The sequence below is a fragment of the Mya arenaria genome, chromosome 10 (genome assembly GCF_026914265.1).
Source record: "Mya arenaria isolate MELC-2E11 chromosome 10, ASM2691426v1".
Classification (NCBI taxonomy): Eukaryota; Metazoa; Mollusca; class Bivalvia; order Myida; family Myidae; genus Mya; species Mya arenaria.
In genome coordinates this window covers 16,376,948-16,397,912 of record NC_069131.1, presented here as the reverse complement: position 1 = coordinate 16,397,912, position 20,965 = coordinate 16,376,948, and the positions used below count along the sequence as shown (strand labels likewise).

Here is a 20,965-nt window from a genome sequence, read left to right as displayed (position 1 = left end):
TAAAACCGCTAGGCCAAGACCCTTGATATTGTGTATTTAACTTCATAATTATGATTATATATATAATTTTAAATTATTCCTCTGGGGTCATAATTGCCCCAACCCCTGGGGACACAATATTCCTATGGTCTTGAAAACCTGAAAATCTTCCTGTCTCAAACCGCAAGGCCCAGACCTTTGATATTTGTTATGTTGCATCATAGGATGCCCCTATACCAAGTTTGTTTAATGCCCCTGGGGTCAAAGCTGACCCATCCCTTTTGACCATGTTTCTATTTTTGATGCTACACAGTTCAGTTGTGAAAGCAAATATCAGTGTTGTGCTTGGGTGCCCTTTGCTGTAACCTGTGTTCTCCTCCTTTTTTTAAACTACAGTAATTAAATTTGGACTATGTGTACAGTTTTGAAAACTAACATCAATGTTGCCCTTAGATTACCTCGATTGTAACCATTTAACCTTCTTTCTTATTGTTGAAGCTGCAGCAATGAATTTGGACAGAATGAACAGTTTTGAAAACAATTATTAATGTAATGCTTCGATGACCTTAACCACTACAGATTTGACAATACTCGATCATTGTTTGATTCCTTGTTCCATTGCCTTTAACAATAAACTCATTTATTCTCATAAAAAAGATTGAAAAGTTTGACTCAAGTGGGCGATTGCGGGCCATGTTGGCACTCTTGTTATTGTTTTCTTAAAGAATCTAACACATGGAACATGAAAAAGAAATAAATATTATTTATTTTTATAAACAATGCAATGTAACAATGTTTAAATGAAAGACCAACGGTCATGGGAATATGAACATATGCAATCGTTATTTTAAAATGCAATTCCCATGCATAATGGTATATGGGGCAGAAATAGCAGAATAATAGCATATTTATAACAGTATATCAGGCAATAATAGCAGAATAGCAACACAATTCCTTAACTACTGAGCATTTTATACACAACCAAAGAAATATGTAAAAAATACTTGGAACCACAGAACCAATTAGGTGAGCAATATTCAAAGGTAACAAAACATACCTTTTCGTTATGAGTCGCATGTGGAAGATTTATGAATACATACGATGTACTATATTTGCAAAATAATGAACTATAATGAATATTGACTTATATAAAATGAATCTAAACTTTTACTGTTTTAAAATCAATCACACAAATATAATGCTAAGCATGCTGAAATAGCGACATATGTACAAAAACAGAGACACATTATAACAGATCATTTACAAATATAAATCAAACAGATCACATGGGATGACACAACATTATTATCACAACCACTTAAGAAATAACATTTGAAAACGGGGTTTGTCCATTGAGCACATTTTCAGTTTGTTTAAACCCGTCTTCAGTATCTTGAGCAACAGTGCTGGTGTCTGAAGGAGGGTTGGTGTCTCTTCTCCTCTGTTCTTCGGTCATCGTGGAATGAGCTAGCCCGGTCTCGTTAGAATGAGTTGACACAGGATTGTTTTTGTTTGATAATGGGCAAGAGTATTCTGGGAATTGATTTGTGCTTTGATTGGTTTGCAATGTTTTTTCGCTGCTGCTCCCAAGTGTGGTGGAGCTCCGTCCTGGTTGATCAGTGTCGGTGTAGGTGACCTCGTCTTCACCATCCAAAGGCTTTGTTCCCCCAAGTTGCATTCCGACTTGCTGTAAAACAACATTATTACATATAATGAAGTTTCATTCATTCAATGATAAAGGTACATTGGTTACTAGTACATTGACATTGCTGATTTACAAAATTACTACTTTTTCAAAATTCAATAATCTGTATACTACTCTTATCCAGCGCGCTAAAGGGCGTTTATCAGCTATGTTTAATAATTGTTTTAATTTCCTAATTTATTGTATATTTAGTGCGCTATTTAACAAACCTTTTTCACCCTGGTCTGTTCATTGTCTTTATTGCGTTTCGCATTAGCAGATATACCGTCTTCTTCAGATTGATACTCCCTTGCCACGGCTTCATCATTTTGCAGCGAATCCACATCTTTTGTCACACCTGGTCGTCCCAAATTCGTTGAAGCATGATCGTCTACAAAGTAAATATAGAACAAGAAGTTTGATCATTCTTGACTCGGTGATAAAGGGAGTTACGTGAAGATATTATTATATTAAAAATGATTAAAAAAAAACACATAAAAACGGATAAATATTTAAACTATTAATTAAGATGTGTATTGCCTGTGCTGCTTGAATACGTTATGAATTTATGGAAGGAATAAAAATTGACACATTATTGTATTTACGAACAGAAGGTATATGTAAATGTGTTTCATCAAGTGTGAATGTAGTCCAAATAATTGTACGTTGACATATATTGGACGATTTGTGATATGGCAAATACATCACGAATTAAGTTATGGATTAGAAGAATCCCGTGTAACATGTGTTATATTTTAGACTATTGTAAATGTTGTTAACTTACTGTTGACAGATGCCGTGTCTGTAATGTCGGTGTCGTGACTGTCCTCAGTCCCTGGGTCATTTTCCGGGGTTAAGGGTCCAGCGACAGAGACAGATGGATCGAAGCCTGGAGCGCCGGGATTCAACGGCAAAGGATCAATGTTAATCAGACATATTTCCTCTTGGTTGGAATCAGAAGGAGGAACGCCTGGTGTCGTTGTTCTGATTTCCCCCCATAAATTTGTGATGAATTTGTAGATTTCTTTGTGCTTCCAAGCCACACATAAACTTAATGCAATAATTAGAACACTTAATGACACGATGAGTATAATAACGAGTTCAGTGGAGATGCCTTCATTTTCTACGAACGCAGCGGGAGACAGCGTTGTTAACACTTCTGTCGTACTGTGGATGAACGCTGAAAAAAGAGGATCGTCGTAAAGTGGGATCCCATGTTCTAAAATTTAACACACAGTTGAATTTTACAGTTTGTACGCTCTGTTTGCTTAAATGGTGACCTATTGTTATCGCGTTATATCTTATGAAGTTAAGAGTGTTAAAAATAAAATAATATTATTGTTTTCTCCCTCATCACTACCGACATTATAATGTTAATAATGTATATAATTAACATGCTGATAAACAATCAAAGGCAAGTATTATATCTAAGATTAAGAAAAAATCGAAGTTATAAATAACCATACATGGACACCGATTTACACAAGCTTTCTCATTTCTGTCACATAAGGGTTGACAACACTTTTTCTGTCCAGTGCTTGGGTTTACATAAAAATCCCTTCCCACGACGCCATCACATATTGAATTATCCATTTGAGTTTTTCTTTAAATAATTAATTTAATAATTTCTCTAAAGTAATCATTCAGTACCAATGATTAATGAAACTGTATGCCTTTCATTTTTTCTTTTTTAATTTTTAAAGCTAAAGAGCGACAGGTGCATACAGACACCAACGACTGAAAGAAGTTTATATCAAGTTATATAACTGCTATATAAACGTAAAGAACCAATCCTTCTTTACGACGGGTAATCATTGGAGCCATAACATTTTGTTATGTGTTGAAAATGCTCCAATGCGTCTTCCGTTATGGTGCCAATGAGTGGAATATGGATGTAAACAGTGAGTATGGTTTCTTATTTTTCATTTTTAGAGGTTTATACGAGTACATTTAAAAAATGGAGAATCTAGTTCCACACAGGAATGGCATGAGTTGTTCTACATGTAAACGTTCTGAATAAAATTTAATATCTGATCTGAAAAAAAGATTCCTCCCGTGCAGCATTAGAAAAAAAATACGAGCACGGTTTCTTTCGCCGCCAGTAATACATGCTGAATTATCTAGCCACAAAAGTGAAATCATCCAATGCAAACGAAGGAATCTTTTTTTCTGAGATGGCAAGGGATTGCTTGTTTATTTAGGTAGATGACTGTAAAATATTTTTTCTTGCAAATTTTGAAATACTGAGTGATTATTTCCTCGACATGAATAGCCCCGCCTCCTTTTTCCTTTAAAGACACCCATTTGAAAATATGTAAACACAATCTTTAGTTTTGCCTTATAATACCTGCAAATACAGAATTAGAATTACGACGACCATTTGCTATCAAGAATTAATTTATTAGACACCAAATGAACCTTAAAGTCCGCGAAGCTGTGTGGTAGTAGGTCATACTTTAAAAAGATCGATCATGATATTAATTCAGTTAATTGTTAATTTTCATGTTATGAAATTGCTACAGTTTTTTCACAATTCGCTTCCTACTAAATTACTATTCATGAGCACCACAACCTATTCATTGGCACCACAACGTTCAGAAAATCGAGCATGGTGCAGCAAGTATAACAAATAAAGTTCTAAAATTTGTAACGCGGCAACCTTTTGTCAATAAATAAGCCACACACATGTAAAGAAAATGCTTAAACCTAAGGTACGAGAACAATTATTACGAAAATCCAGATTTTTACGTTGTCAACACTAACGTCTAGCAAGTTATGCAAGTTCTAGACGATCAGATATTAAATTTTATTCAGAACGTTTACATTTAGAACAACTCATGGCCATTCCTATGTGGAACTACATTCTCCATTTTTTTTAAATTTACTCGTATAAACCTCTAAAAATGAAATTAAGAAACCTTACTCACTGTTTACATCCATATTCCACTCATTGGCACTATAACGGAAGACGCGTTGGAGCATTTTCAACACATAACAAAATGTTATGGCTCCAATGATTACCCGACGTGTTCTGGATGTGTCAAAATCCCGTGGTATCCCATTGGCCCATCCTCGGATGACATGGACCTGCATAATGCCGGTTGACAACGTAAGCTTACACATTCCCATCCTAACCACAAACTATTTTAATAGCAAAACAGTATTTTATTTTGTAATCATATGTTCTGTTTATTTGTCAAATAGTCTCTTGTTGTAATTCTGTATAGAAAGGCCATATACTTGTTTTATGTGCTGCATGTAACTTTTAGTATGTATATGGACGAGACTCAAATAAAGATATAAACTATTTCGATCTAATACAGTGTGAAATGAAATCACTTACAATGGCAGTTTATTAATCAAATATGGTTTAAACAAGAAAACAACAACAGTAAGCATTATACATGTACATGTTAAAAACTATGAAATCCAAATAATTTTGAAGATTTATTTACGCCACATCTGAAGAATACAGTTTTTAGGTGTTTTTATTTGTTCGGTTTCTTAAATACTTATGAAATATTCCTTATCCTAGTTATGTATTGTAACTTGTGCTTAAAGAAGTTAAATGATTACCTTAATATTTGATATTCTAAGGCGATATAAGTTATTGCAGTAGCTTCTTAAGTGAATTAAGTCTTATCCTAATAAAACTGATTTTTTCCATAACTTACTTATCAAACTTATAGGATATTTATGATAACATTTTGATAAATAAATGAGTCTTACTAATACTTCTATACCATACTAGCTAGTTAAAATAGCTTGCATTTAATGTGGTATTGGATATCTAATATTTGTAGAAAAATCAAGACTTAAGGCACTGAAATATTGTGATTTGGATAAGAATTTTTGCTCCCTGAAGTTGCTAAGTCAAAATGGTTGGGAATCAAATAATGCTGATTCAAATGCAGTTAAAATACAGTTCTTGTCAGTTTTTTGTAATCAATTTTTAGATTTCACACCATGTTCCAAGCAAAAGCTACTAGGCATCAAGGAGCAAAGTGTTTTGTAGCAGAGGGAGACAATGTGTAGCAAATTAGTGCGCATTAGTAACATCCAATACAATTCAACCAACAAACTGGAATGGGGAAACGATGGATGCATTTTTATTTAGGGGTGACAAACTTATAGCGATGTCAATTTGAAAAGGCCATACTGGTCAACAGATGGCATTCCTGATGTTCTGGACTTCGTTAACATTAACGGAGTAATAGCTCAGTAAGTGTCAGATGTTCAATCATTAATGTCGGTGAAACGCAACCAATGAACTACAAGAGTGTATTCGTACATATAATCAGGAATGAATAAAACATGATACTTTGTAGATTCAATATAGTATATAAACCCCTGGATGTGTTACATTTAGAACCGGGCCCTGTCAATTGACAGCATGTTCAGTTTGCTTATGGTCATCTTGAGCAACAACATTTTTGCTGGTTTGAGTCCCTTCTCCATCACTGATTTGGTTAGAAGGAGCTGTAACATTATTCGATTTGAGTGATACTGGTTGCGCTTGCCTGTGACGCATTGACTTTCCTCGGTTGCTTTGTTTACAATACTGGCCTAGGTGTTCCTATTGACACTCATACAGCACAGTAGTCTGGTTCCCTGCTTACTGATATTTCATGCCAATATTTTCTACTTATTAAGAGTGTTTAAATGCCGTTGTTCTACTAACAAAAGTAAAATAAATGAAAAACTTATAGTGTCCACTGGGCGCCGCCATTATTGTCCTTTGCCTGACCCGATCATGATAGTGTTAGGGGAAGGAACTCCAGACTAACTGCACAGATTCATGTAGACCTCGCAACCACTGATTGGGAACAAAACTGTAAGACATTACTGTATTTCATTTGCTTCCTTGTTAAAACGGATATTTAAGTTGCTTTATTTTGTATGGAAGTACATGTATTTCTAATCCCATGAAGACATATCAGCAACCACCGATTACACAATGTTTATATTTAGAACGCTAGTACGACGACCAGAAAAAATGATACATGGATACCAGTCAAAGATGGAATTTCCATGGTGTTACTAATTTTAGGGTTAAGTTCCTATATTTCTTTGAAAGTACATGTATTTCTTACCCCTCGAAGTCATATCTGCACCGATTACACAGCGTTTATTTTAAGAACTGTAAGACGACGACCAACAAAAGGGTACATGGAAACCAGTGTAAACCTGCGGGAATATCCATGGTGTTACTAATTTTAGGGTTTGTTGGTAAACCACCACAACAAATGTCTAATGTCATACCCTCGATACACATAATGCGCAGAACAAGGTCATAATTCTTATTTTTTATTAACAAAGAGTTGATGAATAGCAATATTAAAATGTAACAATGGTATAAAGAAAGCACTGTATCGTATGTAAATGCAATATGAACAATATGAACACATCCACACAACTGACCAGAATATTGAGTAAAATATACAAAAACAAAAACAAACAAGAATATTATTATTATTAACATTTAACTATTGAGCTTAATTCTTAAATACCAAATAAATAAGATACCTAATATGTAGATGGAATCACAGAATCGCTATAATTGAGCAATTATCAGGTGGTAATACAATTTAAGATATAGTAGAACTTTGTGATTGTACTAATGGACGCTTACGGTTCTTAGTTTTGAAAAAAGATATTATAATGACAAGAAAAAGTGATCGTTGATAAGTTGGTCCTATGGTGGAAAAGAAATGAATTGGTGATATTCTTAAGAAAATTAATCACTAACCTAGCTTATAATGCCTACAAGAAACAGTTAATGAACTATAAGAATAGATGTATTGAAACATAAACAGGAATGAAAAGATGAACACACGCGAGGAAATGGTGTTGAAATCACACAAACGTCTCAGTGCGTTACGCTTTGATTCAAGGTCTGTCCATTTAGAGCGTTTTCAGTTTGCTTCCCGTCGTCATGGTGATCTAGAGAAACATTATTTCTGCTGGGGACAAAAGACCGATTTGAGTGCATTCTTCGTTGCCCCTCGTTGAGCACGGATTGCACTAACTCTGTGGCCGGGCTAGAAGGAGCTGTCGCATTATTAGATGAGTTCTGTGATCGTGGACTTGTGCTTTGATTTGTGCTCTTTTGGCTCTCCTCTGGAATTTTTGTCTCAGGAACCGCTGTTGCTTCGCTCATGTCTTTAAATGAGGTTGAGTTCTTTACCGGTTGTTGATCGTCGGCGGCTGTGTTGGCTGTGCCTGGGTCGTCACTGTGATCACTAGGCAAAGGCTCTGTCTCACCAAACATCCTCCGTGCATTCTGTTAATAAATATCGTAATAATTTACCTTGAAGATGATAAATTGACACTGGTCATTTACAAAATTGCTACTTTTTCAAATCCAATAGTCTGTATACGATGTAGTTCAGCCATTTTACATTCGTGTATTAATTTCTAAATTTATCAAACTAGCTAGTGTTCTATCACAAACCTTTTTTCCCCTTATCGCGTTGTCGTCTTTTATACGTTCCTTATCAGCACACAGACGGTCTTGACGACACTGAGCCTCCCTTGCCAATGCTTCATCAGTCTGTGATTCATTTATGTCGTCCACCTCACCTGAAAGTTATAAATAAGTTGAAACTTGATCATCTACATAGATAACACAGCGAACAGCGAGTAACTGGATTCAATACGACTCCAGGTGATATACATGCGCATGTATTGGAAAACGACGATACGAACAAAAGTATCTAAATAGTGCAATACAAATGATACATGTACATTTATGAGGTTTTAATGAATGTGCCAGTCAAATTGAATAAGTTCTGAAAGTAATGGAAAAGGAGATATATTGACCAAAATGTCGGAATAAGTTAAACTTAAGTAATATCGATCTAATTCTTGCGGCAATAATGAAACTCTGAACTTACTGTCAACATCAGATACCGCTTCCGGAATGAAACTTCCTCGCTCTTCTTCATGGTCACGCACAGGTATTAAGGGCGTACCGGAGTTAGGGTCACCGGAAGTAGTCGCCGCTTGCGCTGGACCGGGCTGGCCAGGCATAAGCTGGGCAGTCTCGTCGATCACAGTAAGCTCGAAAGCTTCTTCAGTAGGATTCTGGCCGGTTTCCTCGATACCTACTTTCGGAATCTTTCTTTTCTGCCTTGATTTGTTGATCAAGTAATATGCCACGAATCCAAGCAATACTATTAAAATTACGACTACAGCCACAACAATGATGAGGGCACTTTGGTCGGGGTTATTTACAGGTGATATACTTCCATTTGTTGTAGATGTAGTGGATAAGGTTGTGGTGAGTAAAGCCTTTGTTTTGGGAACGTAATCTGAAATATAATAATAAAGTGTGTGTCATACACTGCAGGGATCCCATCGGTTTTAAATATAGTAACTGGGTGGATAATAATATTAACTATTTTTAGTAGTATATATATTTATCTTAGCGTGACCTAAAAACAACGAGCTAAATTTACGGAACACATGTGATAAAATTAAAGTTCTGTCTCTCTTGTGAATATCGACAGTATGATTAACTAAAATTTAAATCAGAATTGAAAACAGTCAAATGATGTAAAACACAGGCTTCTGAATCATTGTTTGTCACTAAAATGTTGATTAAAACCATTTTGGGTACATAAAATGAGGCCTTGTTTCTTTTTTGTAAATCAAAGGCACTATAAATATCTTCAGATGTGTTAACCAACATTTTAGTGACAAACAATGATAAAGAGGCCTGTGATGTAAAACAGCTAGAATATTTCGCGATAATCAAAGTAAAAACTTTAAAAAAACATACTTGGACAGTAATAATGACACGCTTTCGGATTCCAATTCGGCGGTTCACATTTTGTCGAACAATTATGGAATTGTTCATCCGCGGAGTTTCTGTAAATGTCCTTCCCGATTTCGCCTTTTACCATCGAAGCATCCATTTCAATATGATTTTTTTCCACGGCAATTTTGACCTAATTTTTGTTGTTAATCATCTTAATATTTTCCAATGTTTATAGAATCATCAGTTATTCAACTCAGTATAAATGATTGATGAAACGTTGAGCCTATTAAAATATCTTCTCTTTTAAGCGATCCTAATCGTTCAACTGCCAAATACGAACTGAATTCACCCTCACACCTAATGAAGTTATATAGGTAAATAAATATTTTACAGCATGCAGTTTAGTTATTACATGTATATTAATAGTTATCGTGGGATCCCCATCTACCTTTTCCAGCAGACGATTACCCGTATGTGCGTAAGCAATTTTGGAGTAGAGGCGATTTTATCGAACGTTTATTTATATAAAATATATACATGGATAGAGTATAAAACAAACTAGCAAGCTCTCTTAGGTAAACAATTCCTTCCACAATTTCTTGTGTACCGAGCGTGGAAATTCATGAACATACCTTGCAACATTATTGTAATAGAATTTCAATCTAATCTGATTTAGGGCCAATGTAACAGAATTTTCTTAACTGTTGAACTCATCTCACTATTTTACATGCATATAAGTCTTAAAGCTGCACTCTCACAGATTGAACATTTTGCCAACTTCTTTTATTGTTTGTCTTCGAAAGAGCCAATTTATGCGAAAGTGCAAGTAAACCAGTCTTATAAGACTGCTGACAAAAAATTAATCGCAGATTTGCATATATCTAAGTTCAAAAATTGGTTTATGCATTTTTCTTAAACCGTCAGTAACGCTTTTAGCCATAAAACAATAATTTTCGAATGGATAAATGAAAATCTGTGATCTTATCTTTTGTCAGCAGTCTTATATCACTGTATTGCAGATATTTACGCAGAAATTGGCTCGTTCGAAGACAAAAAATAGAAACACAATATGACTTAACATTCGTATCATCTCTTTATTAAAAGGTGTTGTGTTTAAATTTTATATTCTTTTTTTGTAAGTCCTGATCCTGAGTTTCAGTTTTTTGTAAATCATGGAAAAACTTCTTACGATTGTTTGTTGGTTTAATGCCGCATTTAAGTTTATGATATAAACACAGGAAGGGAAAAGTTATGGACAAGTAAATGACAACAGTTGACGGTTTATTGGCAATATCAGCAAATACATGGCCAGTAACAACAAACAGCATTTTCAAGACTTGTTTTTATCTACAGTTGTTTATTATCATGGAATGTTTATTAAAATATTATACATATATTAATATGCAATTTATGGAGAAAAAACATGGATCTATTTTTTTGTGGATCTAGTTTTTTTTGTGTACGGATGATCAAGCTTAAATAATAAAATGATACATAGAAAATGACTGCTTGTTTTAGTATACACATGTTAATTAACATTTGGCCATTTCTTCAACTTTGTAAACATTAACACCATAAACAATATCATTTTTAACTGTTAAAAGTGAAAGAGTTCATATTATGATCATAAATATGCATAAAAAAACAAGTGAAGTTGTCCCAAATCTGGTTAGAAATACTGCAGATTACCTGTGCATCCATTTAACTGCCATAGCAAAAAAGTTAACAAAGATGACATATCAAGTTTGATGATCATAGGTTCAGGCATTGTTGAGATATCACTGGGAAAAGATTTGTTAGATTTTTGTAACGTTAAAGGTTACTGTGACCTTGACACTCTGACCCCCAAAGTCAATAAGGGTCATCTACTGGTCAGACCCAACCTTAATGTCAAGTTTGATGACCATAGGTCCAGGTATTGTCGAGTTTACTTTCAAGGTCACAGTGACCTTGACCTTTGAGCCCTAAAATCAATAGGGGTCATCTACTGGTCAGGCCCAACATCCAAGTCAAGTTTAAGGGCCATGGGTGCAGGCATTGCTGAGTTATCACTCGGATAACCTTTTATCATTCAAGGTCACTGTGACCTTGACCTTTTGCCCAATGACCCCTTTAATTTATAAAGGTCATCTAATGGTCAGGCCCAGCCTCCAAGTCAAGTTTGAGGGCCATGGGTGCAGGCATTATCGAGTTATCACTCAGACAACCTTTTACCATTCAAGGTCACTGTGACCTTGACCTTTGGCTCAATGACCCCTTAAATTAATAGAGGTCATCTACTGGTCAGGCCCAACCTCCAAGTCAAGTTTGATGACTATAGGTCTAGGCATTGTTGAGTAATATCACTCGGACAAGCTTTAAAATTCTTTTACCATTAAAGGTCACTGTGACTGTGACCTTTGACCCGATGAGCTCTAAAATCAATAGGGTTCATCTACTGGTCAGGCCCAACCTTCATCTTAAGTTTGATGACCATACGTCCAGGAATTGTTGAGTTATCGCTCGGACAAGATTTGGTCTACCGACGGACGGAAGGACGGACCGACCTACCTACCGACCGACCGACTGACATGTGCAAAGCAATATACCCCTCTTCTTCGAAGGGGGGCATAACAACAAGCATAGCTGAATCAGGTATATCAATATTTGTGATTGGAAATCGCAGGTCACATGTGTGTCCATGAACCCTTCAGACTATTAAAGATTTGAAAGTTGACAATGATACATTCAGGGCTATTCCAGTAACACATTAAACCCACGGGGTGGGGGGGGGAAGGCAAATATTTTAAGAGTATATAGGTGAGTGTCTTTTTTTTCTCTTTTGGACCCCACAAGGGTAAATTTGCTTCTGTAGGGGGGTGGCATCATTTAAAAGTGCCTTTTCCCCGGGGTTTTTATGGTTAAATGGAATAGCCCTAAATGTTTTAATTTTAACAATGTTCTTAGTCTAATACAATTGGCCTAAGTATATCAAGTACGGCCAAAGGTAGCTTTGCCACAAACATGAAGCTATATGTGTATAATAATACTTGAAGATTCCTTCCTCATATTGCTGCAAAATATGGCTGGAATAATTTAAGTGTACTTGAAGTGAAAATGCTATCATCAAGTCTGAGAACTGCTCTGACTAAATTTGTTACCCATTCAAGCTTTATATACTTATTAACCCATATACACAACTGTTTAAAGCCATAAGCATGTTTATTAGAAGATATAAACTATAAAATAAACAAGAATAAAACATATATCATTGACAAGTAACAATAGAATCATGTAACAATAGAATCATATATAACTCTTCAAAATAAGCCGATTAAGACTTTTTGGGCCAGTTTCATTTATAAGACTTAGTTGTAACCTCAAAAATCTTATATCGCTACTTTAACCACACAAATAGCGACAAATTGATTTATTATTTATTTTCTTAACTTAAAGCTGCACTCTCAAAGATTTACTGTTTTTCCAGCTTTTTCATTATTTGTCTTGGAATGAGCAAATATTTTCTTAAATATCTGCAAACCAGTGATAAAAGACTGTTGACAAAAGATCAGTTCGCAGATTTTCATATTTCCATTCCAAATTTCATGTTTTATGGCTTAAACTGTTAATAACAGTTTTAAGAAAATTACATAAAACATCAATTTTGGAGAGGAAATATGAAAATCTGCGATCTGATCTTTTGTCAGCAGTCTTTTATCACTGGTTTCCAGTTATTTACGCAAAAAACTGCTCGTTCCAAGTCAAAAAAACTTCAATCTGTGTGTGTGCAGCTTTAATGTATTATTTTAAAACTGGCCAAATTCAATTCGATAAAATATATTACAAAATAATGAATAAAATTTAATCTTGTACAATTGTAGATGGAAAGTATTTTTGTGAAGATACAGCTGTTGCTCTTAACATAGACATCCTTCGGGCAGTTCAGCTGTATCTTCACAAAAATACTTTCCATCTACAATTGTACATGTACAACTAGGACCGACTACAACTGACCCTTTATTGAGATAGGCCCAAACAAATGTGATAAAAGAAACAATTCAAACTGAATGTTTATAATAAAAACAGAAGTAAGGCTTCCAAGTTAAAAACAGTTCATAAACACGGTATTTTGCAATATTTTTAACAAACTATCATTTCATCACTTGTTTTTGGCAGTACAGGTAATGACACATAGAAACAGGGACCTATAGGTCCGTGATAGGAATAAATAAATACACATATACACACAATGATGATACAAAGTTGACTCCAAATGACAAAAAGTACATATAAGGATAATTGTTTGTTTCATTGAAAGATGGCAAAATAATTCATGGGTTGAGCACCATAAGCTATGTTTTACAATTGGTCAAATATTTACTGTAATGGAAGTCTTTTGGAAAAGCTCGCCAAATTGTATGCAAATGAAATAAGATCATTAAAATTGTGTCATAGCCCTCTGTCCAAGTTTTTGTGACTTCTTTATTTTAACAGGCTTAAGTAGCTTTTTTCATTATTCTCCAATTCGTCCAAAATAAATAATTCTGTAAAAAAATTTTTTTTTAACAATGGCCTGTATATTGTAGTAAAACCTGATAGTTTCAACACATACAGCTATTTATACTATCAATGCATGAGTCCTAACAGTTCTACAATAAAATTAAGAAAAACACTTTTGAGTCTAATGTCTGAAACTCATGTTCAGGATAAGTCTGAAACTCAGGTTCACTATGAGTCTGAAACTCAGGTTCAGGACGAGTCTGAAACTCAGTCTCAGGACTTTAGTGAATACAGGTCCAGTAACAGAAGCCAAAAAATCTTTGGGTGAATTGTAACAATTCTTGACTTTCATGAAAACAGGAAAATAGCCTAACATACATGTACGCTTTACTATATATGCCTAGAAATAAGGCTTGTGATAATTTTGACCACTGTATAGCCTTTGCTATTTGATCTATTTCAGCCTTTGCTATTTGAACATCTCTCGGTAATAAATTAAGCTAAATCACACACACAAACACGAACACACGCACGCACACACACTTCATTACTTTTTAAATTCATATATTCTAAGTAATTAAGGTCTGAAATATAAATACTATGTAACATACAATGTTTTCAAATAAAAAAATAAATCTGTTGATATTGCTCCCTTAAGATCTATAGATACACACTTTGCCAAACATATCTAGAGATTGTCAAACAAAATGTGAACAAATGAGATGTTCTATCACAACTATCTTACAGTTTATATATTTCTACACATTTTATCGTCATATACAGCATGTTGCTCCACTGCTTGATTGCGTGTTTCTCGATTTTGTGGCAAAGAAATTGTCTGTCTTTATTTTGATGTTTTCCGGCTTGTCTAATGCTTCTTCGGAGTCAGATATATCCTTGTTAATGGCTGATATGAGCTCATCTGAAAATAAACAAGCATGTGTACCTTTAGAATACATAGTCAGATTCATTTAACATAAATTTCTTATCATGAACATTGATAGAATTTTCTCTTGTTTAAGTCAATCCATTTATGTATTTTCAAATGGTAATCCTGCAAACCAGTGATAAAAGACTGCTGACGAAAGATCAGATTGCAGATTTTCATAATTCTGTTCCAAAATTAATGTTGTATGGCTAAAACCGTTACTAACGGTTTAAGAAAACTGCATAATACATTCCAATTTTAAACTGAAATATAAAAATCTGCGACTTATTTTTTGTCAGCAGTCTTACATGACTGGTTTTCATGCATATTCACATAAATTGGCTGATTCAAAGACAAAAAATAAAAAAGCTCAATCAATGTGAGAGTGCAGCTTGAAGCTCATGGTAAATTTCAATTACTCTAATAGAGGATACAGTTACTTGTACTTATCTCTTATTTTTGCAGGTAATAGGGTTTTAAAATAGGACAGGGTGCTGTAGAAGAGGGACAGGGTGAAAATGGAGAAAACGGCACATTGATTTAGGCTGTAAAGGACTAGAACATTTTGAATTTGACCATAAGTGTTAGGAATTGTGTTAAATTGAAGTAATAGTTGATTGTCAACTCCCAAATATGCAAGGTTTGTATTTTGATAAAAACAACAGAAATATTCAACAGTCTTCAGTATTGAATTCTAAAAAAGCAGAGGGATGAACATGCTGAAATCTATGAAGGGAGAAGGGTGTTACCAAAAATGACCCTTCTTACTCTTTAAGCTTAAAGGCCAAGTTTAATCCTTCATAAGTGACTCGGCCACCCTAAAACCGTGTATTGATCTTAATCTTATTGCCTAATTGTCTTATCAGATCTCCGATCTGAATCTGAATATCCTGCTGTGCAGTTTTTTAGATTTAATTATAGAAATGGATCCTAAATGGCTCTGAGCCAATAAACAAATAAACAGGAAATTGGCCCCTTACTTAAACATCAGTGCAATTAGCAGGAGATGCACAGCAGGGGATTGTCATGCCAAACATTCCTTAGAGTAGATATGTTCTGTTATAAAATGTGCGTGTGTTAATTGTTTTGGAGGTTCAATGTAACTATGCACTTGCAATGTCATGTAAAGTTTGGGAAAACAACAACATTGTGAAAAATATGTTTAACAATTAAAATAACAAACAGAAACAAGAGCTGTCACAAAGACAGCGACAGCCCGCTCGACTATTCCGCCGCTTTTCAGTGTAAGGATTGAAAAGTTCTGGGAAACATGCATGGATCACTGTTAGATTAGATTTCAATACAATACATGATGTGTGGAGATATTAACATATATGTGGTTACAAATTAAATTTTAACCAGAAATTTTAAATGTAATAATAAAGGGCCATTATTTGCGAAACACAGTTATCTAACTTGATTATTCAATTAGGTTGGGTGGTTGAATACCATTGTATAAAGTCTCAATGCAATACATCAAGTAGTTGCTGAGATATTATCCTATGTGTGCTAACATGCAAGACCTTAACCAGAATTTCTAAGTCGCATAATAAAGGGGCAAAAATTATATAGTATGAAAGATAGAGTTATCTTACTTGATGAAATAAGAAGGTTAAATGGTTGGGAGCCTGTGTGTAAAGTTTCAATGCAATACATGTTGTATTTGCTGAAGCATTGACTTAACAGTGGTTACATGCAAAACCTTAACCAGAATTTCTATGTTGAATAAAAAAGGGGCCATAATTTCAATTTAATGCAAACTAGAGTTATCTTACTTGGTCATTTAATAAAATCTCAATGCAATTCATCCAGAAGTTGCTGAGATATTAACCTTTGTGTGCTTACATGCAAAACCTTAACCAGAATTACTGAGTTGAATAATAAAGGGCAATTATTTGCATTAAATGCAAACTAGAGTTATCTAACTTGGTAAATTAAGTAGGTTGGATGGTTGAGTACCATTGTATCAAATCTCAATGCAATACCTCAAGTAGTTGCTGAGATATTAACCTATGTGTGCTTGCACGCAAAACCTTAACCAAGGGGTGACGCCGACGCTTGGGTGAGTAGTAAAGCTCTCCTTATTCTTCGAATAGTTGAGCTAAAAATAAATTGAAATCACAAAAGTTATCTTAATCACTGCTTTATTAATTCCAATAAAATTGCCCTCCTTACCAAGACCAGAAAAGTTTCTCATCGGTCTGATGAACCCCAGCATGCAGACTTTCAAGTTGCTGCCATAGAAGTCCTCCTTGAACTTGTGAATGATGTGAGTCTCCTATAACAGAGAGAAGGTGGTCATGAACTATTTTATTAAAAGGCAGGTAGTTTTCTTGTTTATGGATGCAATTAACTGCTTTCTGAAGGCTGTTTCCCCCTCACTAGTCTTTACATTTTCCCAATTTGGAAGACAAATTTTCTGCGAAGGAATAAAAAAGCAACATATTTCTTGAAAAATAAACTATAGTAGCTGTAGTACAGTATAGTGTATGTATGAAAAAGGATGTCAGCATCAAGCAGGTACGATATATATCATTTAATAAATACACCCTGTAACAAGAAGACATCTACGACCGATTTTATCCCTTAACCAATAGGCCTAAAGGTTTTCAAAATAAAAACCAAATCGATGGGCACAAACCATGCTGATGCCCTAAAACTTTCTTGAAAACCATGTTTATTATAAATATCGTTCTTTTAAATGAATATGATTATATAATAACAGTTGAAACCCGATAGCTCGATAACCTAGGGCCCGGCCGAAATACTTCAAGCCTAGCAAATATCGAGCCAAGCAGGGGATTCTTACATAGAATAAACTAAGATCAGTCCTTTACATCAAGTTCCAGCCAACAAAAATCAAGTCAAGCAATATCGAGCCAATGGTTTTCGACAGAATATTGAAACAAATATCCCTGTCCTTTTCAGATACTGCCACGCCAACATGTTCCATAAATTAATACTACCGGTAGGCACACATTTTCCAGCCATCATTTTTTTCAGTTCCCACTTGCATTCTGAATTTTAAGCTTAAAAAAATTATAATAAAAGTTGAACTAGGTAAAGCATTTTAATATACATGCCTGTCCTGATACAAGAAACCTGTACAATGGAAATAATTACCATGGATTTAACTGTGTTTTTGTAGTAGGGATTCCATCCTATACTCATGACCATCTTGAAGACTGGCCCCTCATCAACTTGTGCCCATCCATAGTAAACCCCAGCAGTTATTTCTTCTGGTAGTTGCTGAACTATTTCAATTGGAAAATTTGCTGAAAAAAAAATATAACACATATAAATAATAAGATAACGATTTTGATATAATTGCCATAAACTCAGATGTATTCATTTAGGCCTAAGGTGATGAGTAACCTAGAACCAGATAATGCCAAATGCCTAACAAAATCTCCAGTTAACATGACCTTTATATTTTCTAAAGGGTGTTTTCAAACAAACAAAAATGATTTGAGTACACCTCTTCTTCCGGTATGTTTAATACTAAACCAGTCTCTGATGTATAATTGTACCTTAGGTGACTGAACATGTGGGGAACAAGAATGCTGTGAGCCTTAAAAGAAATCTTTATACAGTGCATTTAAAAACAGTCCATATCAGGGGTTAATTATGTATGTATGATGGTCTGTATCATAGTCTTGAACTGGTCAACAGATACTGCATCCTTAGCATAAAGTAGGATGGTAGTGAATTCCATAACCTTCTTCTGTCAGGGAAAACAGAATATTTTTTTGGGATTTTACCATATTTTCTCCGTAAAAAGCGCTTGACACTATCGGGATCCCAGGATCCAGAGGATCCCAACTTTCAAGAACTCTTATTTTGGCAAGACAGGTAATTCTGCGGGATCCCATGCTCTTGATTTTTGGTAATCAAAATGCATGGAAAAAAAGACATTAATATTTCAAAAGAAAGACAAATTAACTGTAAATATACGGTCCACCATTTGTACTACCATTATTCTGTTTCCCACATCCAGTTACAGGTACCCGTAAATCAGGAGACATACTTAAATCCATCTTGTAATTTATTTTTAGAGGGTATCTTGAATTTCCCTGTTTTTTTTCGGGACTTGATTGCCTGCGATGTGGAATAATATAAGAGGCATGTCCTAACTTTCATGTAACTTTTCCAATCAATGGGAGTGGATTGGTCCCAGCTATCAGGAATTTCCTTATGTCTAAGATGTCAAAAAAGGAAGATTTGGCAAGGCGACTGTTTTGTCCGAATGATTTTTTTCATCACATTCCAATTTGTATAAGGGATAATTTTTTATTCACATTATTATTCAGAGCAATGATTTAAATGCGAGTTGGTTCCAAATGTCAGCAATTAATATAATCTTTAACCAAAGCTAATTGATAAATATTAGTGTTGAATGTGACTTCCATACAAAAATGTACCCTATCCTGATCATACCAAAAAATGGTTATATAATGCTTAGTGTGAGACATTAACATTAGAAGGAGCACCTGTGGCGCCGAAAAAATGACCTGGGCTATGAAAATTCCTTTAAAATAGCCAGACTGGCAATGAAATCATCGGGCTTGTTGGTTAAAATATCAAATTTCAAATTTCAGACTGTCAATATTTTTTTATAGCGAGATATTGAAGTTTGGATGTTGTTGTTTTTTCAAATAAATTTGGATTATTCACAGGCTGCCGTTGGGTTGACAAGACCCACCATATTGCCACACACCCCACCCAATTGAACCTCCACCAGCCTCCCTACCCCCTGGCAACACAGGACCACACTTGCATCCATACAAAGTAAAGTAAGAAAAATAGGACAGTTGTTATATCATTCCTTGCTTTTAACCATAAACCTTGAAGTCTGTAGCCCCATTGGCTACCAGGTAAACAAGGTTAATTTCGCACACTGCATGCATTTATCAATCCTGAAGGAAACACTTTATCTCCTGCCAAACAGTCAAAGACTGCTGACTGTGAAAAGGTTGCCAACTTTAGTCATGAACATAATATGGATTCATTATGAGAGGTGGGTCTTCTTTAAAATAGTTTACCATATGTTGTTAGATCTTATGATTTAAATAATTTTGTATTGTCTGGCTCCTGATTGATCTTTACATTACAATGTAATTTTAATTATGGGAGGGATCCCTGGTTTAAGGGAGGAATCCCAAAGATGATAAGGATCCGGTGATCCCTGCCAGGAGTCTCTGCAAAAAGTCAACCACTGGTACATTAAGTTTGGAAAACCGGAAACATTATTTTTCTGATTAGCTAGAAAAAACAATCTAGCCTAAAGAAGATTTGGCAAACTTTCACCTTTATAAATGAAATAATATTGTGGAACATTAATATCACAGTCATCAATTGAGTGTCAAAAAATAGCACATCTGTCACGGTCAATGTTATCATGCACGTACACACAGGTAAAACAAATAACACACCTGTTGGGATCCCTAATTCTTTACTTCCTCGGCCAAAACCTTTAACGACATTTCCCTCGGTAAAATACGGTAATTTGTTGGTCATTTTGATAAGTTTATCACTAATTATGAAATAGTACTCAATTTCATCGCAGTAATGTCAAGGTCAACACATTTAGTTAAAACGGCAATAGAAATATCGGATAATTATTTTACTTGGACTAGCTGTTACGCTACGTTAATTTTTGGTAAAAAGGGGATTAGGGTTCTTGTCTTATATTACTATTTCACCGTACTGTACACTGTTTCTTATGTCGTGCAAATCATCATCACTCGGCAAAAACACCTCAATAGATCGTGAGCATCGATCAGTAAGTTATAAAACAGTACTTTAATTATTATAATTCAATTCAGTATTACCAAATATTTTCTACCCATACAACAATATCTTTATATCGACGTGTTGTATAGTGTTGTATGTTTCGTTGTGTTTGGCTCTTACTTATAGAAGAAGAAGAAGAAGAAGAAGAAGAAGAAGAAGAAGAAGAAGAAGAAGAAGAAGAAGAAGAAGAAGAAGAAGAAGAAGAAGAAGATATGACAACAATTCAAATATGAAGTGAACATAGTGTTCTCTTATTCTTATTTTGCAATGTGCAAGAATGAATCCACTAGCTGTTAGTAGTTTTGCCTCGGTTAATTCTTAATTGCTGATCGATGTAGTG

The 20,965-nt window shown here is 34.7% G+C and overlaps 3 protein-coding genes and 1 long non-coding RNA gene across 4 annotated transcripts; 1 reads left to right on the top strand and 3 right to left on the bottom strand.

The window, feature by feature from the left end:
• Positions 1-727: 727 nt before the first annotated feature.
• On the bottom strand, positions 728-6,301 carry LOC128205121 (uncharacterized). Its single transcript, XM_052906558.1, has 4 exons — positions 3,130-6,301; positions 2,448-2,843; positions 1,894-2,054; positions 728-1,666 (listed from the first exon to the last, which is right to left on the bottom strand). Exons 1-4 carry the CDS (start codon positions 3,254-3,256, stop codon positions 1,298-1,300), a joined length of 1,053 nt encoding a protein of 350 aa, XP_052762518.1. The 5' UTR covers positions 3,257-6,301; the 3' UTR covers positions 728-1,297.
• On the top strand, positions 2,061-3,006 carry LOC128205122 (uncharacterized). The gene is made up of 2 exons (XR_008256178.1): positions 2,061-2,277; positions 2,457-3,006. It is a non-coding gene; the product is annotated as an uncharacterized LOC128205122 (long non-coding RNA).
• A 656-nt stretch (positions 6,302-6,957) lies between the features above and the next one.
• LOC128206144 (uncharacterized) lies at positions 6,958-9,806 on the bottom strand. Its single transcript, XM_052908422.1, has 4 exons — positions 9,447-9,806; positions 8,560-8,976; positions 8,118-8,245; positions 6,958-7,946 (listed from the first exon to the last, which is right to left on the bottom strand). Exons 1-4 carry the CDS (start codon positions 9,580-9,582, stop codon positions 7,533-7,535), a joined length of 1,095 nt encoding a protein of 364 aa, XP_052764382.1. The 5' UTR covers positions 9,583-9,806; the 3' UTR covers positions 6,958-7,532.
• An 887-nt stretch (positions 9,807-10,693) lies between these two features.
• LOC128206423 (riboflavin kinase-like) lies at positions 10,694-20,408 on the bottom strand. Its single transcript, XM_052908844.1, has 4 exons — positions 20,265-20,408; positions 17,956-18,107; positions 17,008-17,110; positions 10,694-14,826 (listed from the first exon to the last, which is right to left on the bottom strand). Exons 1-4 carry the CDS (start codon positions 20,347-20,349, stop codon positions 14,678-14,680), a joined length of 489 nt encoding a protein of 162 aa, XP_052764804.1. The 5' UTR covers positions 20,350-20,408; the 3' UTR covers positions 10,694-14,677.
• Positions 20,409-20,965: the final 557 nt, after the last annotated feature.

Excerpts from the sequence above, each read along its gene's own strand:
- LOC128206423 (XM_052908844.1), bottom strand. The coding sequence starts at position 20,349 with ATGACCAACAAATTACCGTATTTTACCGAGGGAAATGTCGTTAAAGGT. Across the intron at positions 18,108-20,264 it reads AGAATTAGGGATCCCAACAG|CAAATTTTCCAATTGAAATA; the intron begins GTGTGTTATTTG and ends TTTTTTTTTCAG. Across the intron at positions 14,827-17,007 it reads GAGAAACTTTTCTGGTCTTG|ATGAGCTCATATCAGCCATT; the intron begins GTAAGGAGGGCA and ends GTTTATTTTCAG.
- LOC128205121 (XM_052906558.1), bottom strand. The coding sequence starts at position 3,256 with ATGGATAATTCAATATGTGATGGCGTCGTGGGAAGGGATTTTTATGTA. Across the intron at positions 2,055-2,447 it reads AGACACGGCATCTGTCAACA|ACGATCATGCTTCAACGAAT; the intron begins GTAAGTTAACAA and ends TTTACTTTGTAG. Across the intron at positions 1,667-1,893 it reads AACAGACCAGGGTGAAAAAG|CAAGTCGGAATGCAACTTGG; the intron begins GTTTGTTAAATA and ends GTTGTTTTACAG.
- LOC128206144 (XM_052908422.1), bottom strand. The coding sequence starts at position 9,582 with ATGGATGCTTCGATGGTAAAAGGCGAAATCGGGAAGGACATTTACAGA. Across the intron at positions 8,977-9,446 it reads GTGTCATTATTACTGTCCAA|ATTACGTTCCCAAAACAAAG; the intron begins GTATGTTTTTTT and ends ATTATATTTCAG. Across the intron at positions 7,947-8,117 it reads ACGCGATAAGGGGAAAAAAG|AATGCACGGAGGATGTTTGG; the intron begins GTTTGTGATAGA and ends ATTTATTAACAG.